The sequence below is a fragment of the Fukomys damarensis genome, unplaced genomic scaffold (assembly GCF_012274545.1).
Source record: "Fukomys damarensis isolate Sample0158 unplaced genomic scaffold, DMR_v1.0_HiC HiC_scaffold_8, whole genome shotgun sequence".
NCBI classification, from domain to species: Eukaryota; Metazoa; Chordata; class Mammalia; order Rodentia; family Bathyergidae; genus Fukomys; species Fukomys damarensis.
In genome coordinates, this window is record NW_022900920.1 from 26033872 (window position 1) to 26058368 (window position 24497).

The window sequence follows — 24497 nt, forward strand, 5'->3', positions numbered from 1 at the left end:
GAAAGAGCACGGTCAAAACACGATTCCGTCCGCTGAGGAGACTGAGCGCTGGTGGCGTGCTTTGCTCCCTGAACCTGAGGAACGCACAAGGAAAGCGGCCCTGCTCCTGAGCAGAGCCCTCTGCTGGGATCTGACTCCCGCTTGCCAGTTTCTTGTGTGTTCCCCTCCCCTTCCTGTGATACAGGGAGTCAGGTGAGTAATGCTCTGCGCGGCGAGGGAAAAATTGATCCCCACAAGCCTTCCGTTATGCGAAAGCCGGGTGTCACCGGCTCGGGCAGCAGGGGGCGTGGTTGGTGCGCGTTAGCGGGGGCGGATTCAGAACAACCGACTCCCTCTGCAGGCGGAGGCTCTTTGGGGTTCCAACATTCCCAGCGCTCTGGAGGCAGAGGCCGGAGTTCAAGGCCAGCCTGAACTACATGGCGAGACCCCGCCTCGATCCATCAAATGCAAGTCTGCTGGGATCTCGTGGAAGCCCCCACCCCTTGCAGTATTCCTCAGGCCCCCCAAAAGGCCAACGGATAGAGCCATTCTCTGCTGTCTTGCTTTGCCCAGTCCCTCCCACAGGTTTAAGAACTACCTCCCACCCAGAGGAAAAACAGGGAATATCTACCAGTGCCTGTGGTAGGCCAGGTACTGGGCAAAGTGTGTCCGTAGATCATGTATCTCACTCACATCCTCGTATGTGCACTCGTTCACACACACACTTACACACACCTCTTGTGGGGGGTCTCCTTCCACGGAGGAGGAAAAACAAGGGCTCCGGAAGTTTCTGTAACTTGCCCAGGGTTCCTGGGTTAATGCACTGCACAGGCCGAGGCAGACTTCAGCAAACAGCTCTAAATCAGCATAGTCATGAAAGTGGACCTGCTTAGTTCTCAGGAGTTACTTGAACAATGAACAAATACAGGAAACATTTCTGCTGCTTCATTTATTTTGTTCTCTCTCCAGACTAACCAGCTCTTACCCTGGAGATAGGACTCCTGATTGATAGCCCCAGACTCCACAGAAGCATTTTGTTGGGGGGGGTACTGTCTAAAAGGAGAAACAGGGTGTAGGCACTGCCAGAGATGGAGCCTGGTTAACAAGGCAGCAGCCAGGATGAACCACAGGTAATTACCCCACAGTCCCTCCTTGCCTTACGGAAACATGAAATTCCCCTTCTCACCCTCTGCCATTTTAAAACATGCTCCAAGTTCTAATATATCAGAAGGATATTTTCCCCTCCTGGAACTGACATCATTAACCTCCTATATCCAGGTAAAGCCACGCTAGGGAGAAAAGTCAATGTTTATCTCAATGGCATTTTCCAGTTCAGCTAATTGATTTTTTAAAAATAACAATAATGCTTGAACATGCAGCCTAATTACCAGCAGGTTTTATCCACACTGTCACCAACTTCACAGCTGCCCAGTTGATGACAAAGGGACCACAGAGACGTCAGCTGCAAAAATTCGTTTCTGAAAGGAGGAACAGGAACAAGACCCTCTTTGGCCAAGGTCAGGAAGGGGGGGTGGTGTTCAGCTGCCTTCAGCAGCAAAAGTGGGGAAACTGTGAGTGGGGTGGTGTTGAGTGGGAAGGACCTTAGACAACACCTGGCTTAGCATTTCCATGTAGATGAGAAAACTGAGGCCCAGAGAGGTCAAGTGATTTACCTGGGATCACACCGCTTGTCACCTTCAGTACTGGAACTAAAGCCCAGACCTCCTGTTCTCTTAGTTGTTATTTGAAACTTTTTCACTTGGCTTATACATACAGAAAAATGTACATGTAAGCATATTACTTAAATAATGTACGCGTTCACATCAGTGTAACTACTGCACAGGTCAAGAAAAAGACTATCTCTAGCACCCTAAAAACTACTCTGATGCTCCCTCTTCCCTCCTTTACAGGCTCTCTTCTGGCTTCTAACACCACAGATGAGTTTGGTTTGCCAATGTGCTTTGAATAGTGTTTTATGTGAAGCTTAGCTATTTGAACCTAAAAAATGAACTTCCTTTTTCATGGGGTACATTCAATGGTACACTAAGAAAGTGTGTTCGCAAAGGAAACTCCACTCCCATAAAGGAATTCGGGGTCTTCTTTGAAGGTGATAAGTATGTTCTAGAGCTGACAGAGGCGGTGGTCATACAGTGATGTGAATGCCCTGGAATTTCCCACTTTTAAATAGTTAATTCTGTTATATGAATTTCACCTCAGTAAAAAAGTACTACTTAAGATGTGTGCGTTTCATTGTGTGCATGAAAAGCCAGCATATGGGCTCGTCACTGTGCCCCATATCTACATGGCCCTCCGTGCCAGGCTAGGAAGCCTCCCAGTACCACTGGATGCTGCCCTCTGGCTCCCCCTTGCACCCAGATTTCACCCTCACCTCTCCACTGAGAGGCTGTTCATCAAGGTCATCTTGCCAAAGCCCAGGGTCAGTTCTCCGTCCTCGTCTTAGTCAACCTTTAGTAGACTTTTTAGACTCCGTGACGCCATGTTTGTTTGGCTTCCTTCCCCGCTTCCTCTCTGGCCTGGCCTTGTTCTCCTTTGTTTCCTTTCCTCTGAGGGGTGCAGAGCCCAGAGCTGTCTTTGTGACCGTTTTGCTCCTCTCTATGACTTGCAAATAAGTACCTCCAGACTAAACACCACCGTGCAGCCCAGGCGTGCCCGATCTGTGGTTCACTCGACACATCCATTGGGATGTCTCACACAGCTGTGACAGAAATATGGGTTCCTCTACCCCACTGAGGCTTTCTCATTTTTGTAAACAACACTATCATTCACCTTAACTGCTCAGGCTAAAACTTAGTCATCGTGCTTGAATCATCTCTCTTCCTCATACCTCACTTCTAACCCACAGTGTATCCTATTGACTGCCTTCAGAATGTGTCCTGAATATAACACTCTCCCTGCTCCATCTGCACTGCTCTGACCGAGATCCTTATGCCTGCACCATCTCCCCGCTGGATGATGACATGATCTCCCAGGAGGTCTCACCCACGCCCCTCTTTGCCTTCCTCTGGTCTGCTCTTCCCACCCCAACCAGAATTGTGTTCTTAGAGGTAAATGGGGTCTACAACATCCAGTGTGTGCCCACTGCATTCAGGATTGAATCCACACTTTCACAAGGTCAAGAGGACTTCTCCAGTCTCATCTCTCTCTCCGTCTCCTTACTCCAGTCTCCTTACCTCCTCGCTGCCCTTTGAACACACCAGGCTTGCTCTGTCTCAAGAGCCTTACCTCTGCTCACCCTTCTGCTCAGAACACTCTTCCTCAGTCTTTGAGCAGCTGCCTCTTCCTGTGGTGTCTTTGGGACCCCAACTCAAACGTGCTGCCCCATTGAGAGATCAGCTCTGCCCTGACAGCAGTGTCTCCTACTCAACCTTCTTGATAGCCGGTGCTTAGACCTAAATGCTTCTTCTCTAAGTACTGTGACTATCTCCACCTGCTGGAATGTTACCCTTCCTTGAGAGCAAGGACCCCTATTCATGGCTGTACCCCTGGGGCTCAGAACAGTGCCCGGCAATAGAAAGTACTATGTAACCCAAATCTCACTGACTCTGGGAAAACAGAAAACAACATTGCTTGTGACTGAAAAAACAAAACAAAACACTGTTTGTGACAACACAGTCTCTCTTCTTTCCCACTTCGGGATATCGAGTTGCAAGTAATAGAAACTTAATTCAGGCTGCCTTAAAAAATTGTTAACAGATCGCTTCTCGGCCTTTTGGCTAAGATCAAGTGAAATCGTAACAGAGAGGACCAGGAAAATATCTCTATCAGTCTGTTTTCCGTGGGTATAACAAAATATGTGAGGCTGGCTGACGTGTGGAGGTTTCTTCACCGCTCTGCAGACTAAGGGCATGGTGCCAGCATCGGTGTGGCTCTCTGGTGAGGACCTGCTGGCGGAGGGCCTCACGATGGTGGGAGCACCTTGGGAAGGAAGAGACCCCACGGCAGACAGCCCTGAAGCAGGTGACAGTGGGACCCTGGCTAGCTCCCCAGAGAGGTTTGTCACAAAGAAGCACGGCTGCCCCAGCGTCCCACTGTCACCCGTGTGAGGAAGCCCCCAATACCTAGTGAGTTCCCACTATGTCCCACCTCTTAAAGGCCCCACTACCCCCCAGCATGGCCACACTGGGATCAAGGTCCCAACAAGTACACCCTTGGGGGACAAATCACATCCAACCCCAGCAGCCTCCCTTCAGGCGCGGCTGAAGCCAGAGCCTCAAATTACATTTCCAGAATTACTGTCTTTCAACTTGCTTCACTGTTTCAGTTCTGTTTTTCCTCTGGGTTGGTCTCCCTCACTGACAGTGGCTTCTGCCCTCTCTGGGCTTGCATTCGACATTGTATAGCTCAGAAATCTGAGCAGGAGAGCAATTCCTTCCCAGTAATTCCAGGAGGACCTGCAGAATTTATCTTCACGAAGCCAACCCGGCTCACGTGTTTGTTCCCGAACTGAGCACTGTGTCCAGGGACCAACTACGGTAAGCAGCCCGGACAAGTCATTGTCCCACTCATAGAGGGGAACGTGCCCGGGGTCCTGTCCTCAAGGTTTGAGGACATGGCACGGAGGGGGTTATCCTAGGGAAAACTACAATGCTATCGCCAGGGGAAACATACAAAGGTGGGGGAGGCATCCCAATAATCTTTTCCTTTCAGAGAAGCACAACCTATTGCTGAGATTTGTGTCCGTACCAAAGAACTCTCAATTTTAGAGCTTAAGGATGACGAATGTCTGATTGCTGCCTTCTCACAGCCCAGCCCAGTGACTTCGCTCTCCTCTCACCTGTGCCTGTAAGATACTGCCTGACCTCTGAGGGCTCCCTTCTGTCAGCCAGTCCTGGGTTTTATGACTAGATACTCTGATGTCAGGACCTTAAGTTCAAAGTCTTGTTTTTCCAGCATCTGAGCCCTGCTCCATGAAGCCGTTGCCTCCCTGCATCCAGAATGTTCACCTTTGCTGTGCACCATGGTTGTCCTCCTGATGTTAGCCCTTCTTCCTTCCTTGGACTGTGTTCTCTGGCCAGTCCGAAGCCTGCCTGCACGTCAGGCACTGTGCTTGCCAGGTGACCCTTCCTGGAGCCCAGTGGTGGATGCACGCATCCGAGCTACTGTTCACTTCCCCAGAGAAGCCATGAGATCACCCCACCAGGTGTTCAGAGATTACAACGAAGGTGGTCTTAAGAGTAACTGCTGTAGGCAAAAACCTCCTGAGGGGAGGTTCTTCAGAAAATGAGCTGGTCCTACATTTTGTGATTGCTTTGCACAGACTAAACATTCAGTTTCCCCGCCTCCCAACTTCATTTATTAAAATCATGTTCTCCTGACTCTTTCAGATTGTTCCTTCTACTCGGTCCCTACAGTTAACTATCTTGTGCTCTGGGGATAAATCTGGAAACAAGGGCACTGTTGCTTTTCCTCTGAGTCATAAACTTGGGAACAAAGCATTTCTCATGATCCCACTTGTCATTTCCTTCTGCTTTGCTGCAGAAAGTCGCTGCAGTGGTCAGGTGAATTCCTAAGTGGTGATCCTTTGGCACAAGGGTTTCCATGCTATCCCCTTATCTTGGTTGAATCTATTTACTTGCATAACCAGAAGCATGAAGCTTATTTCTCTAGAGAAACTGCTAAGTAGAGTCTTACTCTCAACAAAATGTAAGAATCCATACAGACAGAGACTTTATTTAGTTACTTCTTTATCTCCAGTAATCTGCCTATATGTGCACACAATGACTATGAATTCATTCATTCAACAAATGCTCACTGATACACTTACTAAAGAGGGTGCTGTGTCAGGTGATACTTGAAGAAGAGGGATAAAAGCAAAGGTGGCCAGAAGAATATTTCAGGCAGAAGTAACGTATTAGTGCACATGAGTGGAAGCCCAATTCCAGATCAGCTCAGGTTTGGTGAATCTACCATCTAGGACCCAGGTTTTTTCACAGAATCATCCTAAGAGAAAAGGGAAGAGGGAGAGAAAGATCACAGCACAGCGGTCAGTAAAACTAGGGTAGGGGCAGGAGAGAGCATGAAGCCCGGAGACAATGAGGAAGGCCTTTCAGAAGCCTCCAGCAATCTTCTTGAGTCTCAAGGCCAGAAATGGGTCACACACCCCTTCCTGAATCAGATTTGGCCTCAAACCTGACATGAAGGTGGGCTTTGCTCCTGTGGGAGCAGAGGGGCTATGGCCAGGAAACCATGGCTCTCATTCCAGTGGGCAATCAGATTCACCTACAGAGTGATTCTGTCCCTGAGGCCTGTGGTGGTGCCTGGACAGCTGTAGTAGTTTTTAAAACTTGCCCAGGTGGCCCTGATGCTCAGCTTACACTGCACGCTGGGGCTGCAGACTGAACAGGGCCAATCTATAGGTGTGCAAATGAGAATTTAGCACAGTCCTTGCCATGGAAAACTTGCAAGAAATATCAGTTAAGAGATTTTTGAGCTGAGCAGTGGTGCAGGCCTATAATCACAGCTTCTCGGGAGCTTCAGGCAGGAGGATTGCAAATTCGAGTCCAGTCTGAGCCCTTTAGCAAGACCTTTTCTCAAGAAAAGGGTAGGCTGTAGCTCGGTGGTGAAGCACTTGCCAAGCCTGGTCCTGGGATTTTGACATACATGCCAGGGGAGTTCAGAGGAAAAGCTTCCCCCAGATAGAAGGTTGGGACAGTTCCTGGGAGACAGAGGGACCTCCAAGAATGACTAAGACAAGCAGGGGTGGGAGAGCCAGCAGCCAGAAGGGCACAGCATGAGCCGGGGTGGGGAATGATGGAACATTTGTCACATTCATGTGTCATTCTTGTCAGAAAACAGGCTGATCTCTGGTTTGTTGCTGTCTTAGTTCGTCAAAAAGAGAAGTTTTCTCATCCTGAACCAACAACTAGAGAAACTGAGGTTTGTTTCCAGAACTTGGTGAATCAGTGCTATTTGATATTACTGATACTTTGCCGAAACTAGTCACCAACCCTCTTCCTCTTTGAGCACAAAGGAGATTTTAAGAGGCAACACTAGGGTTTTCACATATTTATGTTTTTAAAATCAGATATACTTGTGTGGAAAAACCCTATGAGATCACCTCTGTGCCCTCCCCAAGCTGCACAAGGGACACGCTGCCATCTTCTTAGAGGAGGCATTTCAGTTTTGCCTTGAAACAAAGAAAGATAAAACCCAATCGAATCTGGCTAGGCTGCCAAAGTGATTAGGAGGAAGGCTGGAAACAACCGGAGAGCATGGGGGAAGCCTGTAAACTGGCTGGCAATTGGATTCCATCTCAAGATTCAATTGGTGACAGGTCCGGTGAGTGTGTTAAGCACCAGGCAGCGCCTGGGGGCGGGGGCACAGCACAGAGGGTGAGTCACCCAGCTCCGCTTGCTGGACCAGACTGGGATGAATGTCACCCACTGACTTTGACGGATGCACCACATGCATAGAAATATGTGGACAGATATTGATTTTCTGAGCTCTACCATTACTCATGGCTCTTGACAATTTATTTTCCTTTTTTGGTTTACCTCTGTTGGTGCTGCTTCTGCTGCTTATAAATTGCTTTTTAGTGAACTCTGAAGGGGTCTCCCTCATGCTGAAGGGTATAGAGTCGGTGACAGACATTCAGCGAGTAGCTTGGACTGCATTCTGTAGGGTCAGTGGCTCTCCCAGGCCCCAAGAGCCCTGCCCTTGTCATCTAGAAAGGGAACCTGGAGGGTGGAGCTTAGCTTCACCTATTATTAGCTTGGTTATTGTCTGGACAGGCAACGGAAGAGAAAGAAGTTAGCAAAACACCAGGTCGCAGAGGAGAGGAGCTGGCAGAAGCCCGCGAGGGCGAGTTAAGAGCTGGCTTCCAGGGCTGCACTCAGCCGCCTGTGAAAGATGGAAGTGGGAGTGAAGTCAGGGAGACACAGCCCCCTACCGCTTAGAGACAGCGCACTCACGCTAGCTCGGTGTGAAAGCCACGCATGGCTTAGGGTCCCACCACTCCTGGTTTGAGGAGGTCCCTAAGTTTGGAGAGAATCATTTTCCTGGTGCTAACGGTAGTCACCTCTTCAGGCTGGGGCTGAAATCTGTTATACCAATGAGCTTGATGCGCTTGTCAACACAAGAAAATATTCTGGAGAGATCTAAGATTTATTTTGGAAAATGAGTCGTTTAAGTGTTAGAGGCAGGGACCCTAGGAATATGAATGACAGGCCTGAGTCCTAACCCCCAGGAAGTGGTGTGGAAAGCAGACAGAGTGATCTATCACCTATAGCTGAGACAGCACAAAGGCAGTTTTCACTGTTTCTTCTCCACTTTCCCTTTGGTTCTTTTTTGAAGTTTCTATTCTGCTGGAGTTTTCTTCCCATCCATGATGAACTTTTTTTTTTTTTCTCTTTTGAGACAGGGCCTTGTTATGTTGCCCAGGTTAGAGTAGAACTCCTAGGCTCAAGTGATTGTCCTGTCTCAGCTTCCTAAGTAGTTGTGACTACAGGCATGTGCTACTGTGCCCAGTTTGTTCATGTCCTTCCAGAGTTAGAATAGTTATTCTAAGATAACTGGGTCCTAATTCCTAGTTCTGCATCATTTTAAAGTCACTGTCCACTGACTGTCTTTTCCCTTGCATTTGGGTCACATTTTTGTTTCCCTGATGGTCCGGTATTCTGGACTATGACCTGCACATGAATAATAGATTGTACAGACCGTAGTTTCTGTTTTGTCCCTCTGGAAAGCTCTGAATTAATGGTTTCACTAAACAGTTGATTAGACTAAAACTCAAACTCTTTCTCCTCTGTAGTGGGCAAGGGTTAAGATTTCCGTTCAGCTCTTTTCATGAGGCTGCCTGAAGTATGCTCCACTTATGTATAATGTAGAAATCAGCCAGCGATTGGGGAAAACCTACATACAGAATCTGGGGCTTCTCTTTGGTGGGTCTTCCCCTCCTAACATATCAGTTATCACACTATTTTCCCAGTTTCTATGGTAATGGTGACAGGCTAAAAAGCTGTGTTCTAATGTCTCAAATTAATTAATCAAAACCAGGTTTCTATCTGAATTTGAACTGTCCCATAAAGAAAATGTGGTATTTACACACAATGTAGTCCTACTCTGCTAAAAAAAAAAAATGCATAAACTTGAGTCGTTGGTAGAAAAAATGGATGCACCTTAGACCATAATGTTAAGTGAAATAAATCAGATATACAAACTTGACTATCTCATAGTTTCTTTCATATCACAAACCCAAAGTATAAATAAATTAATGAGCAAAATAAAAGACAGATACTAGGAAATAGGGGGATAAATCTTTTGCAAATGGGAAGGCGACCAAGAGATGAAGGAAGCAGTGGGTAGGTAAGGGAACATAAAAAGAATTAAAATGTGTTATTTACATGTACCAACATGTACACAATGAATGTAATCATTATGTATTGCAAACATGTACAATAAAAACAAATGTTTTAAATACCCAAATTGTAACTAACATGGAACTAACTTGCCTTTTGGCAAAAAAGAAAAAATCATTTAAAAAATAAATAGGAGCCAGCAACGCAGTGTGTGCCTATAATCTCAGCACTCTGGGAGGCTGAGGCAAGACTATCACAAGTATGAGCCCAGACTGGGTGACTTTACTAAGACTCAGTCCTGAAAAATAAAAAAGGACAGGAGATGTAGCTCAGTGTGAAGACCCTGGGTTCAATCCCCAGTAGTGAAAAATAAAACAAACAAACAAACAAACAAACCCTGGGAAACCCAAATGTCTTAGTTACTTTTTCTCACTGCTGAGACAAAATACCTGACACCCACAGTTAAATGAGGAAAAATTTATTGTAACTCGTAGTTTTTAGAGGTCTCAGTTCATAGTTGGCTGGCTCCAAGGCAGGGTGGGATGGCAGAGGATCATCGAGGTAAGAAGCAGTTCATGGCCGGCAGAAGGCAGAAAGTGAAGTAGCAAGCAACCACAGTAGCCCTCTATGTGTCCCTTGTATCCTATCCAGGCTGCCCACCCTTAGGGCAGGCAGGACTCACACCTAGGGTGGGGCACCCTTAATCCTCCCAGAACTGTGCCAAACCGATGGGTGGACTAATTTGGTAATCACACACTCCTGATCTCATCATCACACACTCTAGATCCAGCCATTCTGAAAAGCCCCACTGACGACCGCACAAGGCTTTTCGGGGACATCTAGACACAGGCCATAGTATTACCCATCCAGTACCATTCCCTTCTTCCAAGTGTCAGCTCTCTGGTTTCTAATTTGGTCATTCTTCAAATCATCTTTAGGTCATTTTTTTCCCTCTAGAGTTTATCATTGTTACTTGCAGATAAGATAACCCAATATGAATGACTCTGCTATTAACAGACATGGAGTCTCTGGCACTCAATAAATATTTGCTGAATAAATTCAAGTATCTACTGAGTCTCCATGTTGATCTCTAATAGACTTCACACACTCACTCTAACACAAATTAAATAAAACTTCTGCTTCCCTCCCTCTCCCAGTCCCAGCTCCAGCAAACCTACTGGTGGAAAACCTACTAGCTTCCACAAATCTATGTTCACAGGTATTTTTTTCCACTAGTCCTGACATTTCCACACTCTTACCTTGGAACTCTTACCTTGTTCCTTCTGTATGGAACAGTTTTCTACCACACAACCACGTGGTTCTCAGTTCTTCCTCCCTTCAGGTCTCGTCCTCATAGTCAATCTTTTAGTGAAGCTTTCAAGATGATTTGCTATAAAATGAATATAACCCATCACCACCTTTTGTACTATCTCCTTATCCTCCTTTATTTTTCTCCATAGCACTCATCACAGAACTACTACAGGTCTGCTTTTAAAGTGTCACCATCTCCCCTCATTTTTGTTTTAAAGTTATGTTTGGCCATTTATGATAGTGTCCTGTCTTATTTCAAATGTATGTCTATTTCACTGTAAAGAATTTTAATTTAAGGGCCGGGGATTTAGCTCAGTGGTTCCGCTGCTTACCTTGCAAGCACAAGGACCTGAGTTCAATCCCCAGTACCAAAATAAATAAATAAATAAATAAATTTTATTTAAAATTAGAAATCACTTGTAATAGCACACCCTTACACAACGCTTATAAGGACCTGTCCTAAGCCCTTTGTATTTATGTACTTATTATTTTATGCTACTTTATTAGGTGGTTGCTATTATTTGTAGTTTTGGGATGAAGAGGTAAGGTACAGAGATGTTTAAGAATTTGCTGAAGGTCATGGATTAATGGATACCATCTGTTCTCTTAAAACCTCTACACTTTTGGTCAGATTTGGCTTTCACGATGTGCAAAGTGAATCCCACTGGGGCCTTCAGAACTAGATTCCCCTCTTTATAAACCATAATTCATGTACAAGTAGTAACAAAGTAACACTTAGATTACCTATTTTTTAAAACTTTCTTTTATTTTTTGGAGACAGGCTCTCACTATGTAGTTCAGACTGCCCTGGAACTCACTATATAGCCCAGGCTGGTCTCAAACTCCCAGCAATCCTCCTGCCTCAGCCTCCTGAGGGCTGGGATTACAGGTGTGCACCACCACACCTGGCTTTAGATTACCTATTTAAACCAGGCAGGATTTGGTTAGGAAGAAACTAGAATACTGTATTTTGTGATCTCAAGCAGAATTCTACTTTTTAGGTTGTAGCTTGTTTTATATTATCCAAGTAAACTAAATGTTGAATGATGAAAACAATCTGAATTCTAACACATTAATCATAATGGAGAAACTTCTGAGGCATACAGAGGACTCTGCAATTTAGCCTCAAAAAATAAACATTACAGAATCTCATGGCTTTAAAGCTAGAAAGGAATTATTGCATAATTTTACCAACCCTTCTCTTTACAGGAAAGAAAGCTGAGGCTCAGAAGAATTGAAAGATTAGACCAAGTTCACACTGAAAGTTAGTGGAAGAACTCCCAGTCCATGCCTGAAGTCTGACACAGCCTCTATGAGCTGTGTTTAATCCCCTTGTCTAGGGTCATTTCACATAGTGAAACTCCACTTTGGTTGCCTACGTTGATGAGACAACAGTTACTCAGACTCTGTGCACACAAAGGTGTGGGGTTAAAGCCTTTATGGCCATCATAAGGTCAATCAGAAAAAAAAAGAATCAAAACTAAAAGGGGGAAGAAGCGAAAGAAAATAATAGAAGACTGAAGTTGCAATAACAGGAAATCCCACCGGGCCTTTTCAGGGCTGTGTCTCTAGCACTTAGAAAAGAGCCTGGTGTGGAGTAGGTGCTCGATAAATATTTATGAAATCAATGTTGAAGCTACTCGAAGAGCGTGAGAAGAAATCGTGGTGAGGAAGGGACACTGCCATTTGTAGCTATGTGACAGAGCAAGGGTCATAAAATGACAAAAGCCTCAGAAGCCAAAGAGAGGGTATTCAGGAGAGCAATGTCATAGAACCTACTCCAGGAGTTTCCACAGGGAAGACGTCGACTCTTACACAGGCCAAGAGAGGTGAGAACTGCAGAGAGGCTGCCTGTCTGAGATTTCAGAAAGTCATGACGACTTTGTGGACCAGTCATCTCAGCGATGCAATGGAAGAAAACCAGGCCACAGTGGGATGCAGGGTGGCAGCAAATACAAACCCAGGGTTGAAGGCTGAGCAAAGGGGCCAGAGGGGAGGACAGAGGAGAGCGAAAGAAAGGTAGAATAATGAGAGACAAGCGGGAAAGAGATGCTGAGCTCAGGCTGCCTGAGGGGTTTGCCTTGGGCAAGAGGAAGACTTCACTCTTCACTTAACTTCTGTTGATTTAGAGTGAGAGCTGCTACCATGCTTGTACTGGTTATGCTCTCTGTGCACACTCCTGGCTGAGGGGGGCATCCTGCTCTCCACGTCACAAACCCTGTTGTAAGGTCACGTCTACTCGGAGAAAGAGAGACCTTTTATGAATACAGTATTCAAGCCATGCCTCTCTGTTGTTGCACCTGCTAGAAGAGGGGCATCTTTCCCAAAGTGGCCTTATGTAGAATTTTAAAGTTTTTCAGGTAGGGCTGGGAATTTAGTTCAGTGGTTCTGCCGCCTGCCTTGCAAACACAAGGACCCCAGTTTGACCCCCGGTACAAATAATAATAATAATAATAATAATAATAATAATAATAATAATAATAATAATATTCTTCAGGTAAATGCCAATGAGGACTGTTATGAGATTTTTATTTTCCCTTCCTCTTTTAAACCTATTGACATATATTTAAGAAACAAAATATTTCAAAAACACTGATTAGCCTTCTGTAGCCTCATTCTCTGATCTCAGTGCCTATCCAACTTCTCCAGAGACAACCACTGTCTTGAATTGGGGATTTTTGATTCTCCTGTCTGGTCTTCTACTTTTATTATTCATGCAGTCCTATGAACAAGGTATTTCTGCATGACCTTAAAATTTGTCTGAGTGGTCTTCTACTGTACATATTACTCTACTGCATTGGCTTCTTTTTTGCTGAGCCTTGTTTTCACGGTTTATGTAGGTTAATGCACGTATTTCCAGTTCATTTGCATTTGTTTCATGAATACTGATTCAATGTCCCATTGAATAAATATACCAACTCCCCTCCCCCATTTTGCTGTTGATAGTCATTCAGATAGTTGCTTTAAAAGTTTTGTTTTTAAAAATTAAAGCTGTAATAAGGTTGGATGTTTCCCTATTAGGTAGACAAGGGTGTCTCTCAGAATAGGAGCGCTGACTCCCAAAGAAGCCCACCTTCAACTTTCCCAGTTATTGCCAACTTGGTCTTGACAGTGAAATTTGCACTCCTATTAGCCGCGTGTGAATGTTAGTATCTTCTCCCAGACTAAGTTTTCCCATCAGAAGGGCTAAAGTTTTTGGTGACCTGTCCCTGATTATGTATAAGCTTGAGTATTTTTCATATGTTTATCAAGCATTTGAGGTTGTTTCTTTGGTATTCATTGTCCTTCTCCTTTTTCTTCTACTTCTCATGTTTATTTTCTTAATTATACGTAGGATTTCAATCATTATTACTACAGTTACTAATTCTTTACCGAAAATATCTTCTCATGTCTGTGGCTTATCTTCAAGTTTTTAACAATGCCTTTGGTTGTACATATGATTTCCATTTCAGCTCAATCATTCATTTTTCTCCATTCTGTTGGCAGCTTACTGAATGAAACAGCCTGGATCACTCGTAAAGAAGACACGCTTAGTAAGTTTATGGTTCTGGAGGCTGGGAGGTCCAAGATTGCGGGCCCACATCTGGTGAGTCTCCTCCCTGCTGGTGGGAACTTTCTATGGAGTCCCAGGGTAGCACAGGGCATCACAGAGTGAGAAGGGGACATCCACAAAAGCCCAACTGGCTTTTATAACAGACCCACCCTTGAGATGACCATTAGCCTACTCATGCACAAGGGCAGAACTTATGATCTCATCACCTTTTAAAGGTCACCTGATCCCACTCCTTAACATCTCACAGTGGGGATTCAATTTCAGCATGAGTTTTGGTGGAGACATTCAATATAGCAGTCACATTTTTTTTCAGTATTTGCAAGCATAAATCAACATGAATAATTTTTAGGTGTATAGGAAGGAAGTATCTAAGGAAACTCTTGCCAAATGATCTTTCTTTTCTCTGTAAAGTAAGATGAGAGGACAACTCTCCAGGGATAGTCGCAGAGTCCCTGAACTTCCTCCTCAGACAACTTGCATTAGCTGAGTCCATACCAGATGCCTAGACCTGAGTGCTGGCTAGGGTGGGTGGGGAGGAGAATGAGATACTTTCCAGCAGAGTCTGATAGAGATTAGACTGTGTAGCTCTGGTACACTTCCGGAGACACACGGAGGAAGGAGATATGGGGTAGGACTCACTGCGGACTGCACTCATCAGGGAAGACTGTATCAACTTTCTCGACTTCCTGTAAAATTAAGAATCGCAGTCTTAGGACTGCAAGGAAACACAAATACATAGAGGCCCAATGAAGTGAAGATCTCTCTGCTGAAGGTCTCATGGAAGTGAGAGGCAGAATCCACACTGGAACTACAGTTGAGTGTGTTGAATGCTGGCACATCTTCCTTTGGTCGTAAACCAGAGTTCTGACAATGATGCAAAATGAAAAGACCAATAAGGGCGAACGCACCATCAAAAACAAACCTAAAAGCGACCATTCAATCTACGAACTGGTGGAAGTAGTTATCATATCAGGCCAGGGATTTAGCTCAGTGGTTCTTCTGCCTGCCTCAAAAGCACAAGGTCCCAAGTTTGATCCCTGGTACAAAAAAAGGCGGGGGTAGCTAGCATATTTATATCAATTCGTCTGCCTTACGAGGACACATGGAAATACATTATTCTCATGTTTGTCTCCCAGGTCAAACACAAAGCAATAAAGTGACTTAACCTATGTCATTTTATAAATTTCAGCAAAAGAGTCTAAATTCACATGGGCTCTGCATAAACTTCAAGAATAATGGGCAGGACCCTCCTTACATGCAGCCTCTTTCTTGTCTCAGTCACGTGAATTTTGTCCTCGTACTGAGTGTCAGATTAACTGGCTCTACTTCATTTTGCCGGTGGAGAAAGCACTAAACTTGGGCAGCTAGTGAGTAACACTGAAAAAATAAACCAGAAATACACTGATTAAATTATTCATAGTCACACTACTCTTACAGTCCTCATTTTCCCATCTACATCCTTACCAGCACACACAAGGGTGTAAAAAAATCACTTCCAAGTGCCTGTGAGAGACAGGCTGTGATTAGGATCGATCAAAGGTTCTCTCCGTCATGAAAGTGCCCAAGCATTAACTCTTTCTTTCTTACTCCAGTAATACACTTAGCAAGAAACTGAAACGATGTATGTCAGGGTTAGAGAACTATCATAACACAACGACAAGACACCCTCAGAGTATTCACCCAAATCAAATCAAACGTTCACTGGCAGTAAAAATGTGTCCTCTGTGTTTCCAAGAAGACTAGTTTTCAGTACAACCACTTAGTCCTGTCACAGAAGATCTACCCGCACCAGCTACACCCTCCCGGGGCTGAAGGTGCAAAGGGCACGGAGGTTATTACTGCTGCTTCGATACGATGCCGAGAGGAGCCTGGTTCTAAACACCAACAGTCCAGAGATTGATAGCTATAAAACCGATACGGGTGCAGAAAGAAGCTGTACCTGTGAGAGCTGGGTGTGGCCACGTCCATCTGGACAGACACTGTTCCAGGAAGGGAAGTAGGTAAAGGCATGCGAGGTAAGCAGATGCTAGAAGCAAGGGCCTCAGGGGTGAAAGAGAAGGGCAGGTCTGCATGGGGAAGTGTATCCGAGCTAAGGCAGGGCCCCATCTCTGATGGCCTTGTACGGTGAGCTAGCAAGCGGAGATTTGAACACGTATGTGCGGCCACCTCGGACTGAGTGGGAGTCCCATTCTTGCACCACCACATCAAGCTAAGTGAGAGCTGTTGCCGCCCGGGTCTACGGACCCGGGGAGGGAGCGAACACAGCCAAAAGACTTCCGTGGGACCCTGGAATCACCCAAAAGATTGTAAGGGGGATTCTTTCAGCTGAAGCTAGGAAAAAGAAAATAGGAAGAACATCGGTGCGAAAAGAATATTAAAACAGCCATGGTCAGGCAAAAAGTTCAACTAAAAATCTTTATAAATAGTCAATCATCAGGCTGGGGATTTAATTCAGCGGTTCGGTGGCCTGCCTTGCAAGTGCAAGGACCCGAGTTCAATCCCCGGTAACAAAACAAAAAAACTTTTTTTTTTTCCTATAACACTCCAGTGGTTTTTCGTGCACGGGAGTAACTAGTTACCAACTGTGCAGTGTTCTTCAACAGAGAGAATGCTTTCTCTTGGTACCTGAGAAGCAGGTGCATGTCAGTTCTATGGTGTAAATAGATACCTATCAGAAATCGATGCGAAACAAAGAGGGTATCACCTGCCGCAAGCGCCGAGCCCTTTCCATTCGCTTTATTTAACACGAAGAAAACACGATGAGAAGGTGAAAACAAGATCAGGAACTATTTCACGGTTTCTAGCGCGGTAAGCTTCTGCAAGAGAAGCGGCGTCAGAGATACCAAAACCAGGAGCGCCGGGAGGAAAAAACCCTCTTCGCAGGGCCTGGACGGCTCGGCTGAGGGGCCCCTGCTGAGGAACTCTGGCCAGCGGGAGTGCGGGCAGCTGACAGCTCTTGCCTGACTCGCTCTTAGCCCCTCACAGGGGCAGCTAATGAGGGATCAGTTCGGGACCACCGAGCCCTAAAGCCCTGGCATCTCCGGGGGGCGCCCTGGCTCCAGAGCTCCTCCTGTGGACCGAGGGCCTAGCGCTCACCTCTCCCCATCACCCCTCCCGGGACGCTCCCAAGGGCACCTTCCCATAAACCTCTGAGTCTGAGTCCTTCCCCAGGAAACCCAACCTACCAAACCCTACTGGGACCACAGAGCCTCGTCTGAGCAGTAATTACACAAAGGGAGGTGTCACCAGCAAAATACTATTAAATGTGCTAGTCTTGAATTAAAGGAGCCATACTCCCTACTTATGTTCTAAAGCTAACAGCACAGAGACACAGCATATGCGTGGTCTAGAAGGCTTTGGACATAAAGGAACTCGTAAAACTTAAAGAATCACAAGGGCAGACAAAAATGTGTATACTAAACCTGCAGTTCTTCACCCGGATTCTTAGCTTTTTGGTTAGTGACTCATATATCCATACACAGCTTTTATGTTTGCTTTTCCTATCCTTTCTACCCGCAAGATGCTTGGCAACGCCCCCCACCAACGCCGGTGTGTGTGGGGGTGGGGCGCTGAAAATCAAAAGATGCCCGGATCCTGACCGCCACCTAATGGAATCTTCAAGTATTAAAGCCTCCATTTTGGGAGGCAGCTGTGCCAACTAACAACAAAACAGCTAAATGTAGCCATATGTAACTATGGGCCACTCATTTTAAAAGAGCAAAACCTGGAACTCATTCTGTTTTCTGTAAATGATGACACACACCTGTAATCCCAGCACTCTGGGAGGCTGAGGCAGTAGGATTTCAAATTTGATCTGTCTGGGTCATTTAGTGACTTAGCAAGACATTGTGTTTTTTTTTAATTTATGAAAAGGGGGGCTGGAGATATAGCTCAGTGTGAGGATCCTGGGTTCAAGTCACTAATACTATAAAAAGCCCTCAATCATCTTTTTCCTTGTCTGCACACGGGAAGGCATATTGCCCTCTACCCAAGGTTGGGTTAAGCAGCCTTCAACAAAGACTATTTTTTTTTTCACTAACTTTATTGGTACATTTTAGGAATACAATATGTTGAGATATTCATTATTGGGAGTTTGTACTCTTTTTTTTAAGACAGGGTCTCATTATGTAGTTGAGACTGACCTGAAACTCACTATGTAGCCCAGGCTGGTCTCAAACTCACAGCAATCCTCCTGCCTCAGCCTCCCGAGTGCTGGGATTACAGGTGCACACCACCACGCCTGGCTGTGGGAGTTTGTGCTCTTAATATATCTTGGTTCATAACAAAGATTATTCTATTATACACTGTGCCACAAAAGTGATGTGAAATATTTTTGCTCGTTTTCTCCTTTTTTCTAAGATAAATAATCTGCAGGCATCATAAATATGGGGATGGGAAATACTCAGATAAAGAAGCTACTTTTAGGGGTGTTAAGACAGAAAAAAAAATCCAATTAACTCTGGATTTAAAAGACTGTGGTAGTGGGGCCGGAGATTTAGCTCAGTGGTGCTGCCTCACAAGCACAAGGTCCTGAATTTGATTCTTCATACCAAAAAAAAAAAAAAAAAAAAGACTGGTGAAACTAGGTGGGTGAAGCAACCTTGCAATTCTGGTACTCTGGAAGGCTGAGCCTGCAAAACTATTTCTAACTCCTAGAGGTCCCCTCAACTCTCTGCTATTCTTCCCCACACCCATTCCTATACACACATACAGCCCAAAACCATTCCAAAAGGTGTTCGAGCCAGTTCATGAATATTTTCCCTATCTTTTTACTTTGAAAAATATCAAGCATACAGAAAAGTTAAAAGACTAGTACAATGAACAGTTATATATCTACCACCTAGATGCAATGACTAACATTCCTCCCTGTGTGTGTACCCACATATATGTACATATGTGTAATATGTGAAACTTCACATATTTTCACCAAATCATTTGAAGGTAAGCTAGCAATGGTAGGACCTTTTACCCCTAAACACTTAAGCGCAAGACATTCTCCTAAATAACCATAATTCACACCTAATAAAATTAACAATAATTCATTATCATCTAATATTTAGTCCATATTCAAATGTTCCAAAATCTTTTACAGCCTTATTTTTCCAAACCGGAATCCAGTCAAGACATACTCATTGCTTTTGGTGGTTGTGTCTTTTTGTCTCCAAATTTAGAACAGCCCTCCAATTTTTAATGACTTTGGGTTTTTGTTGTTGTTCTTTTTAACGAATTTAAATCCACTTACTTAATGTCTCACATTCTGGATTGGATTATTTCCAAATGGCCATTCTAGGGCTGGGTGAGGTGGCACACACCTGTAATCCCAGGGAGGCTAAGGAAGGAGAATGCTGTGAGTTCGAGACCAGCCTGGGCTACATAGTGAGTTCCAGGTCAGTCTCAACTACACAGCGAGACCCTGTCTCAACAAAATAAGAAAACAAACCAACCAAATGGCCATTCTACTTGTGTCTCAATGCCTGTATTTCCTGTGAACTGGAAGTTGGGTAAAAGGCTTAGCTATGTTAAGGTTAAGCATTCTGGACAAGGTTCCTTCGTATGTGACAGTTACACCATGTTGCATCAAATCAAGAGGCAAATGAAGTCAGGTCATCCCACAATAGTGGCGCTAAATTTGATCACTGTGTTAAGTCAATGACTGCTGAATTTCATCACATTTCAGTGTGTTTCCTATTTGCAATTATTAAGCAATCTGTGGGGCATGATACTTTATCTATGTGTGATGCCTTGATTCCATAAATCCACATCCCTTGCCCTACCTTCGTCACCGGGTGAGTTTTAGTTTTGATAATGATCCTTGCTTGAACCATTTGGGATTGCAAATGGTGAACTTTCCAATTCTATCATTCTATCTACCGTTATTGGCTACACTTATTTCTTCTACAAAGAAAAACTCTTTTCCCCCACAAGTCATTTTGAGTTATCACCCTGGATTTAAAGATTTTAAAAGTGCATTCAGTGGCTTGATAATTTATTGCGGCTATTACTCTTTTTAGTTGAAGAAAAGATGCCATATTTGGCCAGTGGAGTACCCTAAGGATGGGTTCTGTAGGCTTTTAACTTTCTATAAGTTTTGGGATACTTGCTTTCTGAAAGGTGTTTCAATCTCAACTTCGCATGTTTGTACTTTCTGGGCCTGAGATCCAAAATCAACCATTTTCTAAGAAATGCCATTTCCTTTTTATTGGGGAATGGTAGCCAGATATTAAAATATGGGCACCGTCTAATGGGATGATATTATTTCTAAGAAATATATATTTAGAAAATATATATATATATATAATTCTAGCATGGTAGTACATGCCTATAATCCAAGTACTCTAGAAGGCTAAGTCATGAGTTTGAGACCAGCCTGGGTAACTTAGCAACTTAGCCAGATCCTGTGTCCAAAAACAAAAAGGACTGGAGATGTAGCTCAGATGGAGGAACTTGGGTTTAATCCCCAGTACTGCACCCCCAAAAGAGATCCTAACTCAAATTTAACATCAAAGGTTTTTTATTTTTATTGGGGGGTTATGAAGGTTTTTTTTCCTTCTTTTGCATTGCTGGAGATTGAACCCAAGGCCTTGCACCTACTATACAAGAGCTCTACTACTGAACTATGTCCCCAACTGATCAAAACTACATTACCATAGTACACACAGCAATAAGTGATGTATGAGAGATGTTTGTGTGGGTTCTTGTGTTCAGAATACGTTACACATGTACAGATTACAGGCTGAACTTGTAAATCTGAAAATCCAAAATCTGAAGTGTTCCAAAATCTTAAATTTGATGCCCCAAGTAGGAAATTCATATCTGACTTCCTATCACAAGACACAGTTAAAATGCAGGTGAACCAAAACTATTGTGTAGGGCCGGGATTTAGCTCAGTGGTTCCGCTGCCTGCCTTGCAAGAGCAAGGGCCCAAGTTCCATCCCCAGTACCAAAAAAACAAACAACAAAACAAAACAAAACAAACAAAACCCAAAAACACTATTGTGTAAAATTACCTTCAGGCCATGTGTACAGGGTATATAAAAATAACTGAATTTCACATTTAAACTTGCATCCCATCCCCAAGGTATCTCACCTCTTTAGATATATGCAAATATTTCCAAACCCCTCCCCCACAAAAAAACAGAATTCCAAAATACGTCTGGTCCCAAGCACTTCAGAAAGGGGATTAAACTGTACGATTAAATACTGCTTCTGAAGAGGCCTAAAGAACTATGAGAGACTGCTGCTTCTGATCCTTGTAAAGCTTTAGATTATAATCTTCTGATGAAATCCTTGTCATCTGTTTTTAGTGGCTTGTTTTCTTATCGTTTAGTAGTATGGTTTTCTGTTCTTGAGGAACACAGGTAAAACAAAATAGAAGAAAATCTGGTAAGGCTAACAAGGCAATGCAAATTTAAGTGGATTGCTATGACTCAAGAATATCTGGGCACCAGCAGTGATGGTTTTTTTCCTCCTTCAGTCTTAAACGGATGATGCTGCTTAAGCAATACCCCAGGATATGTGTCCAATGCACTATACTCCAAAACACTCAAACACAAAAGAGCAAGTCCTGAGCAAATCGCTATGAAACATTCAAAATTCCTCTATGACTAATGAAAGCAAAGAGCATAAGAGCAATTATCTTGACTATGTATACATCTATAATTCATCATTTGTTCAGATATGGAAAATGTAAGCAAATCTGAGGCTACTGTGGTCAGGAAAGAATACGACAAAGTTAAGGAATAGTCTCCTTTTTGACCAACATGGTTTTTTGGGTGTGTGGGGGGGACATACTCTTTGCTCTGAGGTGGGATGGCCCATTTCCAAAGGAAATCTATGATTTTATTCAGTAGGTCTTTAAATTTCAAATTGAATCCCCGGTACAAAAAACAAAAATTCAAATTGAAAGGAAGTTTTTGTGTAATCTGATGACAATTTGGAACCTTTTTAAAAAAAATATTTTGGGGGGGGTACCAGGGATTGAACTCAGGTCCTTCTGCTTGCAAGGCAGGCCACTGAACCGCTAAGCTAAATCCCCGGTCCTGGAGCCTATTTTATGTACTTACTAGGTTTCAATAAAATAAGTAGCAAGTTTAAGGAACTAAAGGTTTAGATACTGCTCTTTGTTGTCTTTTAAAGTGTTGGGGATTAAACCCAGGGCCTTGCACATGCTAGGATGTTGCTCTTCTGAAGAAACATGATTAACTTGAATATGAATATTTTAAGAAAAATCACTGAGTACAGGTTTTTGACATTTCAAAGGGTGTAGTCAGAAAACCTACTTGAAGCATCTCTCTTAATCAAAGCTTGTACTTGTTCAAGCTTTGTCAAACACACATCACTATAAAAATTAAATTAATACATGGAAAGTGTTTAGACTGTTTTCTGGTACATACAAATGTAATAATCTCTATGAGAATTAAAATTCAATACAGCTTTTCTCAAGCCGGCCTTGGTAGTGCACGCCTGTAATCCCAGCACTCGGGAGGCTGAGGCAGGAGGATCGCTGTGAGTTTGAGACCAGCCTGGGCTACACAGTGAGTTCCAGGTCAGTCTCAACTACATAGTGAGACCCTGTCTCAAAAAACAAAAACAAAAAACCAAAACAATATAACTTTTCTCTATAAATGTTACCTAGATGGTGAGATTTAAAAATCTTGAAAACAAAGTAGATTAACCTATACTGGAATGTATAACAAATATTTCCCCATTTTCTGATCAAGGGGGTTCAGAAAGAATTCTCATTTCAGAGATTTTTACATGCCCATAAACAAATATTCTCCTGGTAGCAGTTCTTAAAATAAACAATTAGAATAAGGACAGTGTGTCAAACCCTACGTTATTTTAAACAGATCTCAATCCAAGGAAAGGCAGCGTTTTCAAATCTTGCAAGTTGCTTTCCATCCCAATGACACCTACAAACCTGACCTGGATTCCCATCTCCACAGGTTACCTGACTCACTGTACAGTCTGTATGTCTGTGAATAGAGAAGAAAAGAGAGCTCCTTCAAAAGAAAACAAGAAACTAAAAGATGTTTCCACAGTTCTATTCGAGAGCCTTCTCATGGGTCCAGCCAACAGACCCCAATCTTCCAGGGAAAGTTGCTTCCTGGTATCCCCACAGCTTTTGTATTTCAGGTCTTTATCTGCTTTTAAAAAACGACAATAAATGAGGCCAGGGATTTAGCTCAGTGGTTCTGCCGCCTGCCTTGCAAGTGCAAGGACCCGTGTTCGAGTTCCGATACCAGAAAAAAAAGGAAAAATTGAATAAATGTATAAACATGGTAGAGGGGGAGGTAGGAGGAGTACATAAAAGATTAACCAAGGTAATTGGGGGGAAAAAAGGATTATCAATAAAAACGTTTGGCTTCGTTCAAACCCCTGGACAGATCTGTGCGTCCGCACAGAACTCGTACATATCGTACTTACATAAACTCAATGAGCATTTTTTAAAAACATAAATGCACATATTCAGAACACTTTGCTTATTTTCAAGAGTATTAACTTGGAGACTGTTCCCCATCAGGTGAGATTTAATTATCAACTTAATTGACAGTTAGCAACAAGCAGATTTTAAATCAATCTCTGCTCCAATGATTTCAGCGACAATTCAGTTTTCTCTTGCTTCTAAGGCTTTTATTAAATCGAGCAGAGTTTCTCTAATTTGAGAGGACAAGACTGCTAAGTCCACCCCCAGAGTTTCTGGATACAGGTCTGGGATCGGACTTAAACTGCATTTCCACTAAATTCCTAGGTGACGCCAATAGGGCAGATTCAGGGACTACACTTTGAAATCCATTAGTATAAAGGCTGCATCAAATCCTGTTCCTTCACAACAGCAGAGGGTTTTACTCCCCTGGCGACTTCATAAAAAGTCCCACAGCACCGAAACCTAGAAAACTACCCAGACGGTCCCGGGCCCAAGCCGGAACTGAGGTATGACGAACCTGTATTACGAAGTCGGCGCAGGACAGCCACACCACTTCCTCCTGCTTGGCCCCGCCCACCTCGCGCTCCCGACGCAAGTAAAGGAGAGGGAGCCGCGAATCACGTGACCCGGGGCGCATCTCGCGATGGTTCGTGTCTCGCGACACTTTGTTTGCCTTGTCTTTTCCTCCTTCCGTCGCCCGGCTTTCCTCCCCTCCCCCTCACCGCCGGCGGAGTTCTACCTCTTCGGACGGAATCATCTCGTCGCGGAGATTTTTCTTTCCCCCTACGGTTGCTGCTTCTGCCACCACCGCCACCACTGGGCTTATTTGCCCCGACCCCTCCCCGCCGCCCCACCCCTGGTCCCACCCAAGGTAACAAACTCGGTGAGGGAGTCAGGCCTCGCCGGGCCT

General features: G+C 44.1%; 1 protein-coding gene and 1 long non-coding RNA gene across 5 annotated transcripts in view; one reads left to right on the forward strand and one right to left on the reverse strand.

Annotated features, from left to right (window-relative positions):
* Positions 1-4: 4 nt before the first annotated feature.
* On the reverse strand, positions 5-24171 carry LOC117285307. Of its 3 annotated transcripts, none has more exons than XR_004516304.1 (3): positions 13980-15021; positions 10570-10686; positions 5-74 (listed from the first exon to the last, which is right to left on the reverse strand). It is a non-coding gene; the product is annotated as an uncharacterized LOC117285307 (long non-coding RNA). The 3 variants fall into 3 exon arrangements; XR_004516305.1 differs by lacking the exon at positions 13980-15021 and adding an exon at positions 24105-24171 and having other exon boundaries at positions 36-106; XR_004516303.1 differs by having other exon boundaries at positions 36-106.
* Positions 24172-24201: 30 nt separating this feature from the next.
* Positions 24202-24497, forward strand: part of Smndc1 (survival motor neuron domain containing 1) — a 13351-nt gene continuing 13055 nt past the window's right edge. Inside the window, exon 1 of one of the 2 annotated variants that reach the window (XM_010634637.3) lies at positions 24202-24458. In XM_010634637.3, coding sequence (XP_010632939.1) covers positions 24231-24458 — 228 coding nt within the window. In that variant the 5' untranslated portion in view covers positions 24202-24230. The remainder of the gene's footprint in view (positions 24459-24497) is intronic. The other variant, XM_010634638.3, reaches the window with a different exon arrangement.